We start from the raw sequence: 22,550 nt of genomic DNA, 5'->3' as shown, positions 1-22,550 counted from the left end.
CACCCACACATCGCACCCTGGGGGGCTTCAATATACCTTCAGATGGCTAATTGCTAAACATTCCAGACATCTCGGCGCCAGGCTATAATTATCACTGCACCTGAGAAGTCACATTCCTTCATTAACAGAATTCAAACAAAACACCATCACACAATAAATCCCTCTCAATCCACATCTTTAGACAGACGTTCTGTCTCTGCATGAAAGGTATTCACACCTCTGAGCATCAATAGGCTTTAAACAGTGTTATCACACAATGAAAGGACTTTCAAGCCTTTTTTAACATGTCAACAGTCTACACAGAGAGTCATAGAATAAACCAACACTTTGCAATATCTCCAATTGCAATATGAGCTATCAGTAATGTCCCCTGTCCTGTAATTTAGGATATAATTTCTCAGTCACCCTATGGCCCTATCGGACATAAGGTGACCCTAGACATAAGAGTTATTAATGATTCTGGCACAGGAGTACCCCTCATCCTTCCAAAGTCTCTGTTTGTCCCGGGTCATTCCGTTACAATTACTATTATTATTTCTTTTGAATTCACTCTGGGATATAGACAGTAGAAGCATGTGTCAGGAATGGCTGTTTGAGTTTGTAGTGACATCATTAGTTCCCAATGGATTTATGGGTGATTCTAATAACTACCTGTTGTGTGTGTCTACAATTTGTCTGTTTATACTATATGCAATGTTTTCTGTAGTTATCAAAGATTCATACCACAGCTGACAGCCTTTTTTTGTTGGCTTCTTGTTAATAAAGCCTATAGTGCTGTTTTTTTCACGTGTTACATGTTCCAAGCAATTAGCTGTGCTCAGTGGCTGCTTTTTTAGGTACACCTGCTTAGGAATACAAATTTTCAAAGAGCGAGTCATATGGCTGCAATTCCTAAAGTATGCAGACATGGTCAAAAACCATTGGAGTTTTTTTAAACATTTGAATGGGGAGGATGTGTAATCTGGATGAGTTTGACTGATGATTATTGGTGCCGGATGTGTTGGTTGCAGCATCCTAAAAGCATCCAAAGTAGTGGCAGTTTATAATAGAGGTCTGAAAAGAATGGCCATACAGTACGTGTTTATGCTAACATAACGAAAGTCTGCTCAGATAACCACTCTTTACTGCGGTGATGTTTGGAAGGGTGTGACACCATCACATTGTTCATTGAGTGCAAAGTAACATTGTCTCTGCAAAGGGAATCTCCAGACTCCCCATATGCCCTTGCTCCTCAGTAGCCAGTGCCGAAATTGGCTGTGTTGGTGAACTGGCAAAGTGGTGACATCATTCCCCCAGTCATGTGACAGTGATGTGTAACAAAAATGTATATTGAAGGACCACATCACTGCTAAAGGGTCCAGATCAAAAAGAGGTCAGAGGGACAATCAAAGGAGTATCCAATATGATTCAGAGGTACAAAACCACCCCTTCATCATGACTTGAGATTGAAAACAATGTAAATGGACTATAATTAAACTGGACCTTTATTAGTATTTCTTCCAGTGTGATTATATGAACAAGTCTTGTTAGTAGCTGGTTTGTCTGCCATACCAGCTTGTCTAGTTCACTTCTTGCATGGGGGGCAAATCTACTTTGCACTGCAAGTGCACTTGAAAATTCACTAAAAGTGTACTTACAAGTGCAGTCGCCGTAGATCCGAGGGGGACATGCTAGAAAAATAAAAAACAACATTTTAGCTTGCACATGATTGGATGATAAAATCAGCAGAGCTTCCCCTCATTTCAGATCTACCCCTCAGATTTACAGCGACTGCACTTTCAAGTGCACTTGTAGTGCAAAGTAGATTTTCCTTTAGTAAATAACTCCCATTGTGTATTTTTTCACTTGTAGCCCTGACCTCTATTAGAATAAAGTAATATCTGGACCTTTTCAGCTGTGGTATGGCACTTCAGTTTACATTTATGTTAGAGTATAGGGATGAGCCGAACACCCCCCTGTTCGGTTCGCACCAGAACCTGCGAACACACCAAACGTTCATGTGAACTTTAGAACCCCGTTAAAGTCTATGGGTCTCAAACGTTTGAAATCGAAAGTGATAATTTTAAAGGCTAATATGCAAGTTATTGTTCAAAAAAGTGTTTGGGGATGCCGCGAACACCCCAAATTGTTAGTTGTTCCCCGAACTCGAACTCAAAGCTCATCCCTATTAGAGTATATGACAAGTCAAGGAGACCGAGGTGGTACCAATAATATAACCTTACGGGTCCAGTGCTATTTTTCCACTTTAACTATGGGAGCTGCTAGGGAGTGCAAATAAGGTGAGTATATGGGTGTTGGGTGATGCCCTTTTAGAGACATTGTCACTTTGCCCTGCATTGACAAGATGACAGTGTCTTATTAGCATCACATTATGTAAAGACCAAATTTGAAGAGATAGCAGAAGACCATGCTGAATTCTACACCGATTAGCCATGAATAGTTAAAGTTAGGCCACAGCAGGTGCGGATACACCAAAATCTCATAATTTATAGTTGGAAAAATGTTTCCTGGTTTGACTAATCTCAATTGCAACATTGATATGCAGATGGCGGTGTCAGAATCTCAGAGGAAAAGGAGGTTCTAGGCCTGCATAGTGGCTGATAAATCTGCAGGAACTATAATTTGCCATCAGATCACCATTAACATAATCCCTGATGAACATTTCAGCACTTTGTAAATTCCATAACAAAAAGGCAAACACACACAATTAACTGATGATAGAGGTGTACCTAATAAAGTTTATATATACAGTAGGTATATTACAGATTCTCATAATATATCATTCTGACGCAGGTGACAAAGAGCTAATACAAGAGGTTCTGTTTGATGCTGTGGTCAGCGCTCCATTGGAGGCTTATTGGACCAGCCTTGCACTGAACAAATCAGAGTGAGTATATGCCCTTATCAAGGATAAAATACATCCAGTCATTAGAAATGCAGTTGTTGTTGTTCAGGCATTTAGACGTGTCCGACCTTTGTGACCTCGTGGACCATAGCATGCCAGGCTTTTCTGTCCTCCACTGCCTACCAGAGCTTGCTTAACTTTCTGTTCATTGTTCCGATGATGCTATCTATCCATCTTGTTTTCTGTTGTCCTCTTCTTTTTTTTTCCTTCCATGCAGTACTAAAAGTGGAGGTTCACCCGGAAATGTTAATTTTTAACATTAGATTGATGCTCATTTTGTCAAGGGGAATCGGGTAGTTTTTTAAAAAAAATGAAGCAGTACTTACCGTTTTAGAGAGCGATCTTCTCCGCCGCTTCCGGCTATAGGCTGCGGGACTGGGCGTTCCTATTTGATTGACAGTCTTTCGACAGGCTTCCGACGGTCGCATCTATCGTGTCACGATTTTCCGAAAGTAGCCAAACGTCGGCTTCTTTTGGCTACTCGTGACAGATCGCTCTCTAAAACGGTAAGTACTGCTTCGTTTTTTAAAAAACTACACGATTCCCCTTGACAAAATGAACATGAATCTAATGTTAAAAAAAAAATTCGGGTGAACTCCCGCTTTAACTATCTCACTTTTTCATGAGTTCTTTTGTTTTAATGTGGGTTAGTGTTTTAATCAATAACTTTAACTGTGACTATTTAACTTTTTAACTCCTTTCCTTGCAATAAAAGATGTTGTATTTGTGCCTACTGCTTCAATTACATCGTGCTGACTGGCAGTAGTGTTTAGATAAAAGGCCTACTCACGCTGATGTGATGGGCTAATGTGTTAAAATGCACATAACCATAGTGAACATTAATGCGCAATCAGCATTGTGATGCCATTCACTTTGAATGCCACCCTAATGCTACTTGGCAGCAAACCTCAATGTATGTCTGTTTCCAAGCAATACAATGCACAGTGGAAAGCATCTGTGTGTTGTGGTGAAAAATAAAAGGGTCAGCTCCTGGTACGAAAAAAAAAAAACCCTTGCAGTGAAATGCTCATTAAGTCTAAAGCCCTGTACACACGATCGGATATCTGATGGAATCTAATCCGATGGATTTTTTTGTCAGATATCCAATGAAGCTGACTTTCATCAGTCTTGCCTACACTTCATCGGTCAAAAATCTGACCGTGTCCAAACGTGGTGACGTAAAAAACACTATGACGTGCTGAGAAAAATGAAGTTCAATGCTTCCGAGCATGCGTCGACTTGATTCTGAGCATGCGTGGATTTTTGACCGATGGACAGACGATCATTTTTTATATCGTTTTTTTATCCATAGGAAAATTTTAAAACATGTTCTATTTTTTTTCACCGATGGAAAACAAACCGATGGGGCCCACACACGATTGGTTTGTCCGATGAAAACGGTCCATCAGTCTGTTTTCATCAGACAAACCGATCGTGTGAACATGGCTTAAGCCAGGGGTGTCAAACTCAATTTCATCGTGGGCCGCATGAGCATTGCGATTGCTCTCAAAAGGGCCGGTTGTATCTATAAGATCTATAAGATGTCCAGCGCATTCCCCTCCCCTTTACATTAGATGTCAAGAGCCACCCCACCATCAGAAGTTGAGTCCCCCACTCTCTCTTACATCATAGTGCACCCCCTTTCTATATGCTGCTGCTGGGAAGAAGCTGGATGCATTGCTTGAAAGCAGAAAGTAATGGTCTGGAGTAGGTCTGGAGTAGGACCAGAGGAGGGCTGGAGCTCTCCTGCAGCTGCAGGAGAGGTGCGAGGGCCAAATGAAATGGCCTGGAGGGCCGGATTCGGCCCGCGGTCCTTGTGTTTGACACCTGTGGCTTAAGCGGTTGCAGAAAAGGCTGTGTTACTTATCTGACTCCCTGATCTAGCAGATTCCCATGATCCATGCTCTCAGCTACAGTCACACTCCTCACTCCACCACATACAATATGGGGTTAATAGCCCTGTACTGTATGTGATGACACCAAGGCTCCGCCCAAGACTAGAGCTTTGGGGGGGGGAGAAGAACAGCACCAAAGCCTGCCAGAGCAAGGAGCCAGGTAACCCAAGGCATAGTCTGAATGGGCTCAAAAGAAAATAGTCGTGGAAGCTCCTATTGTATCTTAGGATAAGACAAGGCAAAATTTCAGAAAAAATAGACACATTTGTAAATAATATTTATTGTCTTTCTTATTTCATGTTAATTGTGCAGACTTTTGAAGTGTCTACTATTTCCAGTGGGCATGTTGAAATGAAGGAAACTGTAGTCATAACTGTGTCTCAAGACTTTTTGAGTCGATGCTCTCTGATAATTGTTACAGCAGCTATTTATACTAGCTGTTTGCCAGAGAGTGAATTTGATTCATACGGTTTTGTATGTTTGGCTCACTTCCTGCAATGTCCAGTAGATTTTAATCTTATATTCATATTTATATTCAGAAATTCAGACAAAGACGTGGAGATTGCTTTCCTTGGTACACGCACTGGACTGACCCGTGTGAATCTGTTTGTGGGCCCAGAGCAGCTAACTTACAAGTAAGCAACATGAAGTGCCTGGATCTCAAATTTCTATTGGCTAAAAGTGGGTCTATTGCCCTTGATGTACACTTGTAATAATATTTCTGTGGCTGTTTTCATTTATCCATATTAGGATATTGCATAGGTGCTTTCAGTGAAGGGTACTGTAGATGTTAAAATGGTTGTAAAGGCTCAAGGTTTTTTACCTTCATGCAAGCTTGGCATGTCTGAGCTTTTAATTAAGAAAAACTTCAGAGAGAAATTTCAAAGATGACATCACTGATCTCGTTCTCTAAATTATATTTGCTTAGTTCTGGTGTCAAAATGTTTGTGTATTTACCCAGAAGAACCAGCAAAGTCAGAGTAGGGTTGAAACGCCTCATTTTGCAGGCTTGTTCTTGGCCATTTACTCAGAAGTTACTGAAAACAGTGGATCAGCATAATAGCCAGCTTTTTCAAGCCCCCAATTGAAAGGAATTATACACTCTGACAAATTCACGCTGGTTAAATAGGCTACCACTGCAACACACCGAATTCCGGGGAGAGCAAATCAGACGTGAAACAGGCTTGTGTGATCATGAGTTCTCCGGCTTTAATAAGGAAGTACCATAAACAGTTTTTATGTACAAGCATAACCAACAAAAGAGGAGGGGCTGAATACAAAGCACATGTATTTTAGCCTTGAATGAATGAATGAATGAATGAAAAATTTATAGAGCGCAACACATGCGAACTGAATCGCTTCTGGGCGCTAGTTGTTTATGACTCATGACCTCAAAAGAGCCTTACATACTATTTCCTTGTCACAAGCTTTAAACCATTAGCATGTAAGCAGAACTAACCTATGAAATACATAAAGGAGGAAGCTTATTCAGGGATATGGCTCACCACAAACTTAACTGCCAGAATCTTAGGGCCAGATCCACAAACAGCCGGCGTAACGTAAAAATTCCCATTTAAGTTACACTGCCTTAAAATTTCTACCTAAGTGCCCGATCCACAAAGCACTTACCTAGAAATTTTCGGCTGTGTAACTTAAATTCCGCTGGCGCAAGGCGTTCCTCTTCAAATGGGGGCGATTCCCATTTAAATTAGGTGCGCTCCCGCGCCGGCCGTACTGCGCATGCTCGTGACGTAATTTTCCAGACGTGCATAGCGCAAAATTACGTTACGCCAAGCTTTGTGGATCGCGCCGGGTCAATAAAGTTGCGTCAGGAAAAAAAAAAAGATACGGCGAAAAAAAAAACTTTAAAACAAAAAAAAAAACGCGTCGCTGGACAGAAGGGTCTGCTTTTACAAGGTGAAATCAGTTTACACTTTGTAAAAGCAGCCCTAATTTTACGATTGCAAACTAAAACTTACAGAGAAAAAACAAAGCTGAAAAGCTTTGTGGATCTCCGTAAGTGCTAATTTGCATACCCGAGGCGGCATTTCGACGCGAAATGCCCCCAGCGGCGGATGCGGTACTGCATCCTAAGATCCGGCAGTGTAAGTCCCTTACACATGCCGGATCTTCTGTCTATCTCTTGGAAACTGATTCTGTGGATCAGTTCCAAAGATAGAAACAGGGATACGACGGCGTATCAGTAGATACGCCGGCGTATCCCTTTTGAGGATCTGGCCCTTAGATCTATGAAAACTTGAGTAAAGTTTTTCTATAGTAAAACTCACACATGAATGAAATGAATGAGTGACTTGTATAGCGCTACACATGTGAACTGAATCGCCACTAGGCGCTTTTTGAAGCCAGTGTCTTCCTGGCTGGTGTGGTCATTTACCCGGTAGGATCTCAAGACATACACAGATTCATATATACTTAGGGCTAGATTCAGCATTGATTTATGCTGGCGTATCTATAGATACGCTGCGTAAATTCGAAGCTGCGCCGGCGTATGTTCTTTCTGTATTCAGAAAGCAAGATACGCCGACATTAGCCTAAGATCCGACTGTCGTAAGTCTCTTACACCGTCGTATCTTAGGGTGCATATTTACACTGGCGGCTAGGTGGCGCTTCCGTCGTTTTCGGGGTAGAATATGCAAATGACCTAGATCCGCCGATTCACAAATTTACGTACGCCCGGCGCTATTTTTTTACGTCGTTTACGTTAGGCTTTTTCGGCGTAAGGTTGCTCCTGCTATTATGAGGCGTACGCAATGTTAAGTATGGACGTCGTTCCCGCGTAGAATTTTGAATTTTTTTAGTCGTTTGCGTAAGTCGTTCGCGAATAGGGCTGGACGTAATTTACGTTCACGTCGAAACAAATGACGTCCTTGCTGTGTACTTTGGAGCAATGCACACTGGGAAATTCCACGGACAGCGCATGCGCCGTTCGGGAAAAACGTCAATCACGTCGGGTCACCACCCATTTACATAAAACACGCCCCCCTCATACTCATTTGAATTAGGCGCGCTTATGCCGGCCCCATTTACGATACGCCATCGCATCTTACGGAGCAAGTGCTTTGTGAATACTGCACTTGCCCGTGTAAGTTGCGGCGGCATATCGTAAATAACATACGCTACGCCCGCACAAACTTACGGCGGGCTACTTGAATCTAGCCCTTAGTCTGCCATGAGGAGGGAATTTTAAAATGTAGTAACAATTGTTTTATACATTCTCTTACAATCCCCTCTTTAAGTCATAAAAAAACATGACTTACTTTCTCTCCACGGTAACAAAATTAGCTTCCTTATAGTACATGCTAAGGTAGGCTTTATTAGCAGCCGCGGGGCCCAGGGTTTGAGTAGCTCTAGCAATGATACACATTACAAGTTTGAAACATGCATATACAAATAATAGAAAGGTTATATATTTCCTCAGTATGGAGTTCCTTTAGGCCAACTTCACACTCACGTTGCAATGCACCACAATACATGGTAAAACAATATGGTGCATTGTGGTGCGTTGGAAGTTCATTCTTATGAATTGTCTGGCTTAACACAACTCACATTACCCACATAACGAGTGTTAATGCACTGTATTGGACTGCATAGGTGGGAAGAACCTCTCTATCAAAAGAAAACAGAGCCAGAGTGTGAGAGCTGGTGCTGGTGCTTCCTTAGGAGTTGTGGGCCATTAAAAATCAGAACAGGGTTTCTCACCTGCCCAACTGACTCTTCACCCAGCAAATAACAGCAAGTAACCAGCTGGCTCATGGGAATCCCACAGTACCACAGTCATTAGTCTACAAGACTGAGACACTTGGTTGATATCATGATGCATGTAGTGACTTTTGGAAAAACAACTAGTGGGCAGTGCTATATACAAAGTAGAACCCTTTCTCATGTTTAGATGTATTTACATTTGAATTTGAGAAATGGTGAGGATGCCCGAAAATGTTGTTCCTATACCTTACAGTTCATTGTGTTGTATAAGGAATATCTGGATTAAAATTTTTCATTACTACATTTGGTCCCAGTCCCCTTTTAATTTTTACATATATATTGTGTGTGTGTATGTATATATATATATCTATATACATATACAAACATTATCTACAACACATTAATACAACTATTTCAGATAAAAATATAACTTTCACTTGTAAAGCTAAAAACAAAAATTAAACTTATTGTTTCCCTGTAACAATCGAAGAAAATAGAAAAAAAGGCCAGGCACTCAAATTTTAGGCTGTTATAATTTCTATTACATTCTAGTGAGTGCCACTAGAATATGGAAAAATATGGAAAAATCTCCTCTTTTTTTCCCCTTGTATATATTTACTATAAATTAGTTTATATATACAGCCATTTTTTGACCATGAAATATGGTCTACAAAATTGTGTCACATTGCAGATTTGCTAAAACCTTAGATTCAGCCACCTAAATTCCAAGCCCAATGTCTTAAACATAAGTGCCAAACTAGATCGCTTTAGGGCTTTCATTTGCTGTGCACCCCAGTTGTGCATTTCTCCCTAACCAGTAACCATTGTTTCCAGTGCCAATTTCATTCTTTATTTTTTTTTTATGTTCTTAAGCTTAAAATGAAATGCTGCTTATTTAGCTTAACCTTGAGATCAGAAAACAGCAGTTTTGTGTTAAGTTGTTTGTAGAAGTGGTTGTGATACTCTGAATATAGTGTGTTATGCCGTATTACTCCAGCTTAGTGTAATTTTCCCATCTGCTACAAGTTATTGCCCATTTTCTTTAAGATGGAGAAAAGTTGTTCTGGATACCTCATAATAAATAAAAGAAATGTTTAAGTTTAAAGTCCAAGTTGAGATTTTTTTTTTTAAATCAGTACAGGGGGTGGTACTTTCATTTAATGAGAAGTGTCCCTTGTGCTGGTGGCTGTTGTCTCCATTGAAGTCCGAAGTCCCCTGCCCCCCTCCCCCCATACCCCTGCAGTGGTAAATACAGCTACAGTACTGGATCTGTCACAAACACTTGCCAAGAGTGCCAACTATGCCCACCCTATAAATGCTTACTTGCAATGTTTTTCCTTTCCATAAATTGATTTCATTATTCTCTTGCAATGTGCCTCCAAACTTGCTTGAACATTTGACAAGCCAATTGTCTTGCACAACCCCCTCCATTCTTGCATGTCCTTTACCTCTTCTCTTCTGGAAGTGTCTGATTTACTGTCTGTACTGTCCCAGCTGCTCTGTCAGGTGGTCCTAAACTGGGCACATTTGCCATTTCCAAAAGGAGAGGAGGGATCTGCAATGCAGCATTGGTCCCAGTCCATTCTGTTCAATCTGAGTGTGTGTGTTTGAGTTTATGTCACTACCAGTTTCCATATCCCTGTATAACACGTTCGCTAAAAACACATCTAAAAGGTTTTTACATTTTATCTATGCTCCCTGCTCAAACCACTAATAGTGGAAGGGAGTTCCACATCCTTACTGCTCTAACATTAAAGATCCCCTTATCCAGTTAAAGATTGAACCACCTCTCGTCCACTTCATTGTATGGCCACATGTCTTCTTTAAAGATAGCTTCCTCCCAATGTCACCATTTACAGCTTTGTGTGTGGCAATCATATCTCCTCTTAGGTGCCTCTTTTTCAGGGAGAATAAATTTGATGTTTGTAGTCCTTCCTCACAAATTAGCTCCTCCAAACTTCTTATTAACTGTGTTGTCCTTTTGGACTCTCTGCAGTTCAAGATCATTTTTCTTCAGGATTGGTGACCAAAACTGGACTGCATACTCAAAATGTGGTTCATATTGATTTTATTCCCGCTGGGTAGGAGTTGGGAAATGCAGTTTATAACATGAAAACTTTTTCAGAGCTGGAAAAAACATACAATTATAGTTATCACTTAAAGCACAATGTTACCTTTTGTACATGTTGTTCTAAAAGGCATCCCCAACCCCCTGAGTGTAGCCTACTTGGAAAATGACTAATCTTCATCTTCAATCCAACAATCTTCTCTGTGCAGCCTTTCCCTGAACAGCACAGCCAAAGGTCCAGTTGTCCTTCAAGTGCTCTAGGGGTACATTAGGCCATGTTTATATCTGTCTGCTTTGCGCCGTACTCACAGTTTAATCCCTTAGTTAAGTTTCAGACTCCCCACGGAGAGTAGGTGTTCCTAGGCAGAGGGGAACATGATTGACGGCCGGCTATGGCGCGTCACGCTTCCCGAAAATAGCCGAAATAGGACTTGGCTCTTCACCGCGCCTTGTGCAGTCAGCTCCTATTCCTACTCCGGCTATTTTTGGGAAGCGTGACGCGCCATAGCCGGCCGTCAATCATGTTCCCTCTGCATATGAACGCCCATTCCCCGCGGGGAGTCTGAAACTTAACTACGTTATTAAACTGTGAGTACAGCCCAAAAAACTAAAAATAAAGTCATACTTGATGGGGACAAGGGTCTCATCCCCACAACCCTTGCCCGGTGGTCGTGGGGGTATGCGGGCGGGAGGCTTATCAGAATCTGGAAGACCCCTTTAACAAAGGGGACCCCCAGATCCTGACCCCCCCCTGTGTGAAATGGTAATGGGGTACCCTGTACCCCTACCATTTCACAAAGGAAGTGTAAATTCTTGTAAAAAAGAAACACACACCGTAAAATAAAGTCCTTTATTAATAAAAAAAAAAAAAAGAAAAAAACTCCAGCGGTGATAATCCACTCGTTCCCGACTTCCTGCTCCAACGTTGTCCTGATCCAGCGACGGGTGCGGGTGATCTCCAGCGATGAGAAGATCCATCCATCCAGAGCGCAGCATCGCCGACCTCCTCTCATCGCTGGACACAGCCCAGCGAATGACGCGCTGAAGCTGTGACATTACTTATATAGGGGAGGCAGGGCCACCTGTCACGTGACCCCGCACCCTCTGACGTACCCTCTGCTATGTCACTAGGTAAGCCCAGTCTTCCTGGGCTTCCCTAGTGACGTAGCAGAGGGTGCGTCAGAGGGTGCGGGGTCACGTGACGGGTGGCCCTGCCTCCCCTATATAAGATATGTCACAGCTTCAGCGCGTCATTAGCTGGGCTGTGTCCAGCGGTGAGGGGAGGTCGGCGATGCTGAGCTCTGGATGGATCTTCTCATCGCTGGAGATCACCCGTCGCTGGATCAGGACAACGTTGAAGCAGGAAGCCGGGAACGAGTGGATTATCACAGCTGGAGTTTTTTTTTTCTATTATTAATAAAGGACTTTATTCTACGGTGTGTGTGTTTTTTTTTTACAAGAATTTACACTTCGTTCGTGAAATGGTAGGGGTACAGTGTACCCCATTACCATTTCACACAGGGGGGGGGTCAGGATCTGGGGGTCCCCTTTGTTAAAGGGGTCTTCCAAATTCTGATAAGCCTCCCGCCCGCATACCCCCACAACCACCGGGCAAGGGTTGTGGGGATGAGACCCTTGTCCCCATCAACATGGGGACAAGGTGCTTTGGGGGGCACCCCAAAGCACCCTCCCAATGTTGAGGGCATGTGGCCTGGTGCGGTTCAGGAAAGGGGGCCGCACTCTGTCCCCCCTCTTTTCTGCGGCCGGCCAGGTCAACGTGCTCGGATAACGGGTCTGGTTATGGATATTTAGGGGGAACCGCACGTCATTTTTTTTTAAATTGACGGCGGGGTTCCCCTTAATATCCATACCAGACCTAAAGGGTCTGGTTATTGAATTTGCGGGGACCTCCGCACATTTTTTTTTCCCGAACTCCAAACCCGGACCCGTACTTTTTCCAATTATTCGGTTTCGGGTCCGGGTTCGGGAAAAACCCAAAGTTCGTACCGAACCCGAACTTTACAGTTCGGGTTCGCTCAACTCTACTTATAGTGTAGTGTGCAACTGCCCTTTGCAAAGTGCACAGTCTATTTGCCTTAAGTAAATTAACCCAAATGTGACCTTGTTCTTTTCTGATATGAACTGAAAGCAAAATCAATGTTTTTTTCTTCTGTAAACTACTAATTCCAACCCCTTCCCACCACCAAGGAGATGAACAAAGGCATACGTGTTTGAAGACTAGCCTTGGGGACAATCATAGCTCCCTCTATAGATACAGTATGGTAATTGAGCACTGTCACCCAGGGCTGCAAGTATATTATTGACAGGATTATTTGGTAAAAATAAAAATGGGAAAATCCTGAGAAAAAGAAAGCAGTCACCACATCAAAGGACTGGTAATTGAGCACTATAGTACATATTTGTGGTTTAGATATGCTTTAAGAAGAAAGAAAAGTAAGCATGATGAGTACTTCCAATTCTTTCAAACACAATACAAAATGATCTTCAAAGAAGAAATGATATAAAAATTGATTTGTGTGTATTATTCACAAACATAGGTGATCCATAGGAACCTTGCCCAAATCACTTAGAAAGCAAAGATTCCATCAAAAATATATATATCTGAAATAAAACTCCATCTCCCTCCTCGCCACTTCATTAGATAATGTAAACATTCTGCGTATCATTGAAAGTGTTTACTTTATCCACATATGTAATGTGACTGTTATTTCTCCTATTATGTTTCAAGAGATTTCCTTACATCTGAGGACAGAGAGAGTATATACAATGCTGACCACTTTCCCCTGTGGTACCGCAGAGCAGCTGAGCAGATTCCTGGTAGCTTTGTCTACTCCATCCCTTTCAGTACAGGTCAGTATTACCGTGAATTGTGCAGTAAAGTAATATTAAATGCTGGCAGTTTTTTTAAACGAGTACATTGTCATCAACCAAGAAAACATTCCCTCATACATGGTTTGGACCGTATTTACTGTCAATCAGGTACATTTTTAAATCAGCAATGCAGTCGGGCCTCCAGGTTTCTCGCAACTTCCCCAAAAGAAAATGGGTTTTATTGAGAAAATGTCTTTAGAGATCATCCAGAATGGACATGTCCAACTGATGAAGGAGATCGATCAGAGGACATATGAAGTAATAGAGCATATTAAGGTTTAGGCAAGCTTCAGCGAGCGTGTTGGGTAAGGCTATCTTTACAAGAGTTTGATCTAAATGCAACATCAAAAAAAATTGAAGGAAGCCATAAACTGGAGACTCCTTGGTCTGAGCTATAAGTATCATATCATTGTCTTGCTGGTGGTTCCCCTCCTGGTCTAACCCAGTGGTGTATTTAGGTTTTGTGCTGCCCTAGGCCTGACGAAACTCGTGCACCCCCTACTTTATATATGACGCACCCCTTCCTGTCAAGACTACACCCCTTTCTTTTTAAGACCCGCCCTGTCATTTTCATGGGAGGAGGATAGAGGGATGCAGTGGGATGAGGACAGAGGGACAGGGTGGGATGAGGACAGAGGGACAGGGTGGGATGAGGACAGGGGGAAAGGGTTGGATGTGGACAGGGGGACAGGGTGGGATGAGGACAGGGGGACAGGGTGGGATGAGGACAGAGGGACAGAGTGGGATGAGGACAGAGGGACAGGGTGGGATGATGACAGAGGGACAGGGTGGGATGAGGACAGAGGGACAGGGTGGGATGAGGACAGGGGGACAGGGTGGGATGAGGACAGGGGGACAGGGTTGGATGAGGACAGGGGGACAGGGTGGGATGAGGAAAGGGGTACAGGGTGGGATGAAGACAGAGGGACAGGGTGGGATGATAACAGGGGGACAGGGTGGGATGAGAACAGGGGGACAGGGTGGGATGAGAACAGGGGACAGGGTGGGATGAGAACAGGGGGACAGGGTGGGATGAGGACAGAGGGATAGGGTGGGGTGAGGACAGGGTGGGATTTTCCGCCGCCACAGCAAAGTGCCACCCTAGGCCTGGGCCTTGTCGACCTAGGCCATAATACAGCGCTGGCCATCCCTACTAGCACAAATCCCCCCTAAAAAATGCATCCTGTCAAGTGGATGTAAATGTTCTCTATCAACTTTAACTAATTTAATCCTTATGCTTCTAGCCTTAGTAAATAGATAGGAATGTATATTATATTTACTTCTTTTAAACTTTTTTTACATCTATTCAGTAACTTCCTGGTTTCTGGTCTAGGTTAAAATATTGCCATACATCCCATGAGTCTTCATGGGCATTTTCTTTTCTTTCATCTGAAGGAGGAGAGGAGGGGCTTTCTCAGCTAAGCACACCCTCCTGCATGCATGCCTGAGCTAAGGGCTGATACCTCCCAACATTTTGAGATGGGAATGAGGGACACCTACTAGAAAAAGTATGTAAGCATAGGACACGCCCACTCCACACCCCCTTAAAGGTGAATTAACTAAAAAAAAGATTTGTTAACTCCACAAGTGTTTTTTTCTTCTCTTTGTTTACCACTACTATTACTTTATATTGGCTTTAAAAAACTTACAAATGCAGCAATTAAAAATTTGAAAGAAAGGTTTAGCACTGGGAAACACCTTTTGAAAGATAAATTGTGCATTGTATATACAACTATACGGATCAGATCAAAATGAGGGACAACTGAGGAGGAATGAAGAGGGACATTGCTCCAAATCAGGAACAGTCCCTCAAAATCAGGGACAGTTGGGAGCTATGGCTGATGGATTCCAGGAAGTAAATGCTACATGGATCATCTTCCCTTACTCAAGATGGCTCCATCTAGAAATGCAAGGGGGATGTTTTTCTAAAAATAATAATACATGCAGACATGGATGGTTGGGTGAGTTGGCTTTGAATATTAAAAACAAATTAAATAGTGTTTTCAGTTTGTGGTGCTCAGATACAATGAAGTTCCACTTTAACCACTTAAGGACCCCCTACCGACTATATATGTCGGCAGAATGGCACGGCTGGGCACAGGGACGTACAGGTACGTCCGCCTTTAGGAGCCCAGCCGTGGGCCGCGGGCACATGCACGTAATCGGGTCCGAAGCTCCGTGACCGCACCCGCGGGACCCGCAGAGTCGATCGCCGCCGGTGTCCTGCGATCAGTCACAGAAGCTGAAGAACGGGGAGAGGTGTGTGTAAACACACCTTCCCCGTTCTTCACTGTGGCAGTGATACTGATCGTCTGTTCCCTGATATAGGGAATGACGATCAGTGACATCACACCTACAGCCACACCCCCCTACAGTAAGAATCACTCCCTTAGAGCACACATAACCCCTTAGCGCCCCCTAGTGGTTAACCACTTCACTGCTAGTGTCATTTTCACAGTAATCAGTGCATTTTTATAGCACCTTTCGCTGTGAAAATGACAATGGTCCCAAAAATGTGTCTAAAGTGTCCGATGTGTCCGCCATAATGTCGCAGTCACTAAAAAAAATGCTGATCGCCGTCATTACTAATAATAAAAAAAATATTAATAAAAATGCCATAAAACTATCCCCTATATTGTAAACGCTATAAATTTTGGGCAAACCAATCAAACTTTTACCAAACATATGTAGAAGAATACGTATCGGCCTAAACTGAGGAAAAAAAAATAATATATTTTTGGGGGATATTTATTATAGCAAAAAGTAAAAATTATAGATTTTTTTTAAAAATTGTCACTCTATCTTTGTTTATAGCGCAAAAAATAAAAACAGCAGAGGAGATCAAATACCACCAAAAGAAAGCTCTATTTGTGGGAAAAGAAAAGACGCCAATTTTGTTTGGAAGCCACATCGCACGACCGCGCAATTGTCAGTTAAAGCGACGCAGTGCCGATATCGCAAAAACTGGCCAGGTCCTTTACCTGCATAAGGGTCCGGGTCTTAAGTGAAGTTCAATGTTAGGGCCCTTTCACACTGGTGCCCTTTTGTCATGCTAAAACACACCTTTCCAGTGCAGCAAAAGCGCATGCAGATTTTTCCCCTTTAAATCCTATGTAACTGTTCACAAAAAGTTGTGAAAAGTCTTGCATGCTTCATCTTCATCTTGCAAAAGCATACCAAAAACACAGCTCTAATCGATGTCTTTAGGGAACATACCAAAAGTGCATTAAAGACACACCCGAATTGCGTTTTTGGTCTGCTCTTTGAGTCGCCTGTCCAAGTTTCACAGGTACATTCTGGAGGAGAGGAATCCAGAAAACGCATCAAAAACATGTTAAAAGCGCAATATGCATTTTTGATAAACACATACCGTGTTTTTAAGTGCACCAGTGTGAAAGGGCCCTTATGCCTTGTACACACGATCGGAATTTCAAAAAAAGTCAGACAACATTTTTTTCATCGGATATTCCGACCGTGTGTGTGCCCCATCTGAGTTTTCCTATCGGATATTTCGATGGACTCAGGCCTCATACACACGACCGTTTTCCTCTGCAAAATCCATCAAGAAAAATGCTGGCAGAGCATTTTTGCAGAGGAAAACGGTCATGTGTATGTTTTTCGTTGAGAAAACTGTTGTGGATCTCGACGAGAAAAATAGAGAACATGCTCTCTTTTTTCTCGTCAGGAGTCTCAATTTCCTCGTCGTGTTTCTCGTCGGGCTGGTTTACGACAAGAAACACGTTCGTGTGTATGCTTAAAAACCTGCGCATGCTCAGAATAAACTATAAGACGGGAGCGCACCTTCGGTAAAAGTATCGTTCGTAATGGAGATAGCACATTCGTCACGCTGTAACAGACTGAAAAGCGTGAATCGTCTCTCACCACACTTTTACTAACACGCGGTAACACAAGATTAGCAAAAGCAGCCCCAAGGGTGGCGCCAGTGGAATCGAACTTCCCCTTTATAGTGCCGTTGTACGTGTTGTACGTCACCGCGTTTGAGAACGATGAGATTTTGTCTTGACAGTGTGTATGCAAAGAAAGCTTGTCAAGATTCTCGTCAAGCCTCGGTCGTGTGTACGAGGCCTTAGAAAGAGAACATATTCTCTTTTTTTTCCGATAAAAATTCTGTTTGTCTGGAACACTGAAAAAACATGCATGCTCAGAATCAAGTCGACGCATGCTCGGAAGTATTAAACCTAATTTTTCTGGGCTCGTCGTAGTGTTGTACGTCACTGTGTTTTGAATGGTCAGAATTTGGTGTGACAGTGTGTATGCAAGACAGCTTGAATGGAATTCCATCAAAAAAATCAGTTGGAGTTTATCCCAATGGAAATTCCGTTCGTGTGTACAAGGCATTAGGGTTTACATACCCGTTCCCTTATGACCTCCAAGGGAAGGAGGAGCATTTATAAAACTCATTGCACAGGTTACTTCTATGGTGCTGTAGCCAATTTCAGCTCAAACAAAACTTTCCCAATCTGACAGACATTTATTTTCAGCAAATAAGGTACAGAACCAACTGTACTGAGCTCATTATTCAAGATTCCAAGCTCAACTTGACAAAATGCAACCCAGCCATTCCAGAGTTATATTTTCAGCTTGATTGCACATCACTAGAACATCATCTTGTTTGTTTCAATTGCTTTCAGATGTAACTTTTTTCTTTTTTTTTTCTCTTGAAAGATTTATTTCCAACGTTTAAACTCGTCTCTCTGGTTTTATTCCGACATCAGGTTAGGGGAGGTAATAACAATCTGAATTTCAAATCTTCCACATTTGTTTAGTCCATTTATGAATGTTTTCCAAGTGAATTCCCAACCAGAGGGAGAGCACTTTTCAGCAGACAAGTTATTGACTTCTTTGCCATATTTCCTCGGGGTGTCAAATCCACATTTGTTTTATTGTCTAATTGACTCATTCTGCTGAGAAACATTTCTGAAATCCCACACAACATGGGATCATCATTAGTGGCAGATGTATTAATCTTGCCATTGTTGTCTGACTGAAGGGCTCCGGCCTACATCGGGATACCAGTAATGTTATTACAGTGGTGAGGCGGATATTAGTGGGATTGTCCGTATTGTATCTCTTTCACTTGGACTCTAGACATTATTGTTGAGCTCTAAGGGTTCTATGTGTGATGAACTAAAACCTCCTTTTCTGTCGACCATAAAATATGGATTTCAGGTCATATTTTTGAGCAACAAATGAATTAAATGCATTTTTGTTACAAGAAAAATAATGTTTCCCCTAACACGTTCTCATATTCGTTTGCTCCGTGTGTCTTTTATCTGGTTCTCCATCCTCCCACTTCCTTCTTATAATCTCTTTGAATGTCTACAGCTGGAGTGGTCTGCCGGACTGCTACTCATCTTCTACCACAAGTTCACGGCAAAACTCCCATCTCATTTCTGTACAGTGTTCACACATAACACAGAATATCCCTTCTAGGCACCATCTGTGTAAATATATATAAGAAATATAGTACCGTATTTATCGGCGTATACCGTGCACTATTTTGCCCTGAAAATCAGGGCAAAATCATGGGTGCGCGGTATACGCCGATATCCGCTTTCCCGCCACGAGTTTGAATACTGCGCCGGCATATACCGAGCGCAGTACACTCGTGTATCTTCAGGCAGTCTCGGCGCCTCTCGCGCTGATGTCCTGAGCGTACAGGACGTCAGCGCGAGAGTTGCCGAGCCTGCCCGACGATACACGAGTGTACTGCGCTCGGTATATGTCGGCACAGTATTCAAACACAGCGCGGGAAACGAGGACGCCGCAGACGGACGCCGGACCCGACGAAGAGGACACCCGAATCCGCCAACGGACGCCGGACCCAACGAGGCCGCCGATGGACGCCGCGCAAGACACCAAAACTGTAAGTACAAAACATCTTTTTTCCACAGGAATTCGGGCAACTTTAGGGGTGCGCGCTATACGCGGGAGCGCGCTATACCCCGATAAATACGGTATATTCCCAGTGAGTACACATAGTGGGGTTGATTTGCTAAAAGGCAAAGAGCAGGTTCAGTTTGAAAAATTATTTTCACTTAGCTTAGCGAATGAGATGTTGTGCTCACTTTAACCACTTGCCTACTGGGCACTTTCACCCCCTTTCTGCCCAGGCCAATTTTCAGCTTTCAGCGCACTTACAGTTTGAATGACTATTGCGTGGTCGTGCAGCACTGTACCCATATGATTTTTTTTTTTATAAGTTTGTCACACAAATAAAGCTTTATTTTGATGGTATTTAATCACCACTGGGTTTTCTTATTTTTTGCAAAACAAACAAGAAAAGACTGATAATTTTGAAAAAATTCATAGTTTGTTATAAAAATGTTCTCCTTTGTTGATATTCACTGATGAGGTGGCATTGATAGGCACTGATGAGGTGGCACTGGCGGGCACTGATCAGGAGGCACTGATGAGGCTGCACCGATAGGTGACACTGAAGGGCACTGATATGTGGCACTGATGGCCACTGATAGGTGGCACTGATGGCCACTGGTAGGCACTGATAGGTGGCACTGATAGGCAACACTGATCACATTGATGGACACTGATAGGCACTGGTAGACGGCACTGATAGGTGAAACTGATAATGAGGCACTGATAGGCACAGGTAGGTGGTACTGATGGATTACAAAGTGATGGATACTGATAGTCACTGGTAGGCAGCACTGATATGTGACACTGATGATGAGGCACTGGTAGGTGGCACTGATAGGCAGCATTGATGGATGACACTGATGGACACTGATAGGCACTGGTAGGCGGCAGTGATAGGCAGCACTGATAGGTGACACTGATGACAAGGCACTGGTAGGTGGCACTGATAGACAGCACTGATAGACAGCACTGATGGATGACACCAATGGAAACTGATAGGCACTGGTAGGTGGCACTGATAAGCAGCAATGATAGGTCACTTTTGGGCAGTGGTAGGTGACACTGGTGGGCACTGATTAGCAACACTGGTGGGCAAATGTTGGGACCGATGTCCCTTTAGCAGAAGCCGGTTATCGGCTTTATTCTTTTCTCCTCACGCTGTTAGCGCGAGGAGAAAAAAAAGCTGATAACCGACTTCTGTTTACATTGTGTGATCAGCTGTCATTGGCTTACAGCTGATCACATTGTAAAGGGGTGCTTTGATTGGCCTTTTATCTCAATCTGTGTCTTTCGGCTTTAGTGTGGGCAGGAACAGGTTAAAGCACAAGTTCCCCTTTTTTATTTATTTTTTAAATGCATATATTTTTGCAGGTAAAAAAAATGCATTCATTTTTATTTTTTTATTGGGAGCCTGATAAAGCATTGCACCCATGATCAACAGATTATGGATGCAATGCAGGGCTCTTGCAGGCTCTGTGTGTAAGCTGTCTGGCTATACATCGTATGGCCAAACAGTTATATATTAACATGATACATTAGTGAACTACAACAGTTCTCAACGGCGCAATGGTGGTTCAATAAGAACTATAAGCTGACAGCCGTAAAGTCACAGATCTCTTTAAATGAATGACGTGGCAGGGTGGCAAGAGCCCCGCATAACCACGTTCTTTGCAGAGTGTGACATATGGGTGTAAGATGTTACAAAAAGTAAACTTATACTTTAAAAGCTTAATTTTGTGCAAGAAAAATTATTGGGCGTTTAACAGCTGGTGAGGAAGTGCTATGTCTACTCCTCATTGACTGTTTTAACCCCTAAAAACCTGCACCGCTATGAAGGGCACATGGTTGCAAGGAGGTTGCAGTGTGGCCCGATTTGTTTGAATGGGTCTATTTGATTTTTTTGCTGGCTGTGCCCCTGTTGAGGGGGGGGGGGGCATTATCTTTGAAAGTGAAAGTAAAAGAAAATACCTAATTCTTGGTTGTCTCCATAACAGAGAGAAAATATTCCAATGGGGACACTAGTTCTTGTGACCTGAGGGACCCCAAGGCATTTCCTTAATTTGCAGGGATTTCCTCTCACTTCCTGTTCTGTGTGGGGGGCAGGACATGAACGAAAATCTCAATGAGACATAGCTGACGAAAAATAAGGGTTTTAACCCTAATTTATCCCTAATGAAAAAAAAATGAATTTCTCCAGGACAGAAGATTGGAGGCAATGGGAAGAAGTGGGATATAAATAGCAAACAAAAAAACAAAAAAGTCCTGGTGCGCTTTTTGAGATCGCATTTGATTCACACCACACTGCAGTGCAAATCACATGCAATGTCCGTGCGATGTGATTTCAGCCATACACATAATAAATTCACACAGGACCCTTTTTTTGGTCCGCACAGAATCGGGTCGAATGGGTGTTTACATGTCCAAACTGTCAATTCGCAGTGTGATATGCAAGTTAAAATGGGGGTGTCATTAACATTGTATTGACACTCCCAGAAACTCGCAAATGGCAGTGTGAACTGCCGTTCAAGTCTGGTGCGATGCGGGAACCCACAATGGACTTGCAGGATTCCCGCATCGCACAAGTGTGAACCGCGCCTGATCCTCCTTTTCTCGGGTCCTTCACTAGCGCTCCTGGCCCCTCCCTCCTACCGAGTGCCTCCATAGTAAACAGCTTACTATAGGGGCACCCAAGTAAAGCCGTTGCTTTGTGTGTCCATTCAGCCACAGAGCAATGGCTTGGCCCCCTATCTCTCCTTATTGGCTCACTGACTTTGATAGCAGCGGGAGCCAATGGCACTCACTCAGACAATAAGGAGGGAGAGTCCTGGACAACCGAGTCTCTCATGCAACATCACTGGATCAAGATGGGTAAGTATTAGGGGGGCTGCTTCATACAGAAGTATTTTTGATCTTAATGCATAAAATGCATTAAAATAAAAAACCTTGGGGCAGATTCACATAGATTTAGAAAGGCGCAGCGTATCAGAGATATGCTACGCCGCCGTATCTTACCTGGCTTTAAGTCGAATCCAGGAAGATTTTGCGCCGTAAGTAGTGTATCTCTCGGTGCGTAATTCAAATCGGCGGGTAGGGGGGGGTGAATCATTTCAATGAAGCGCGTCCCCGCGCCGATTGAACTGCGCATGCTCCATTTCGAAATTTCCCGCCG

General features: G+C 43.0%; 1 protein-coding gene across 3 annotated transcripts in view; it reads left to right on the top strand.

Moving 5' to 3' along the window:
- CACNA2D3 (calcium voltage-gated channel auxiliary subunit alpha2delta 3) overlaps window positions 1-22,550 on the top strand; it is a 1,177,822-nt gene that overhangs the window by 853,642 nt on the left and 301,630 nt on the right. For all 3 annotated transcript variants that reach the window (XM_040359261.1, XM_040359262.1, XM_040359264.1), the window contains 3 exons: window positions 2,794-2,887; window positions 5,340-5,435; window positions 13,341-13,462. In XM_040359261.1, coding sequence (XP_040215195.1) covers window positions 2,794-2,887; window positions 5,340-5,435; window positions 13,341-13,462 — 312 coding nt within the window. The remainder of the gene's footprint in view (window positions 1-2,793; window positions 2,888-5,339; window positions 5,436-13,340; window positions 13,463-22,550) is intronic.

The sequence above is a fragment of the Rana temporaria genome, chromosome 7 (assembly GCF_905171775.1).
Source record: "Rana temporaria chromosome 7, aRanTem1.1, whole genome shotgun sequence".
Classification (NCBI taxonomy): domain Eukaryota; kingdom Metazoa; phylum Chordata; class Amphibia; order Anura; family Ranidae; genus Rana; species Rana temporaria.
The sequence above is the reverse complement of the archived record's forward strand: the minus strand, read 5'-3'. Positions and strand labels throughout refer to the sequence as shown.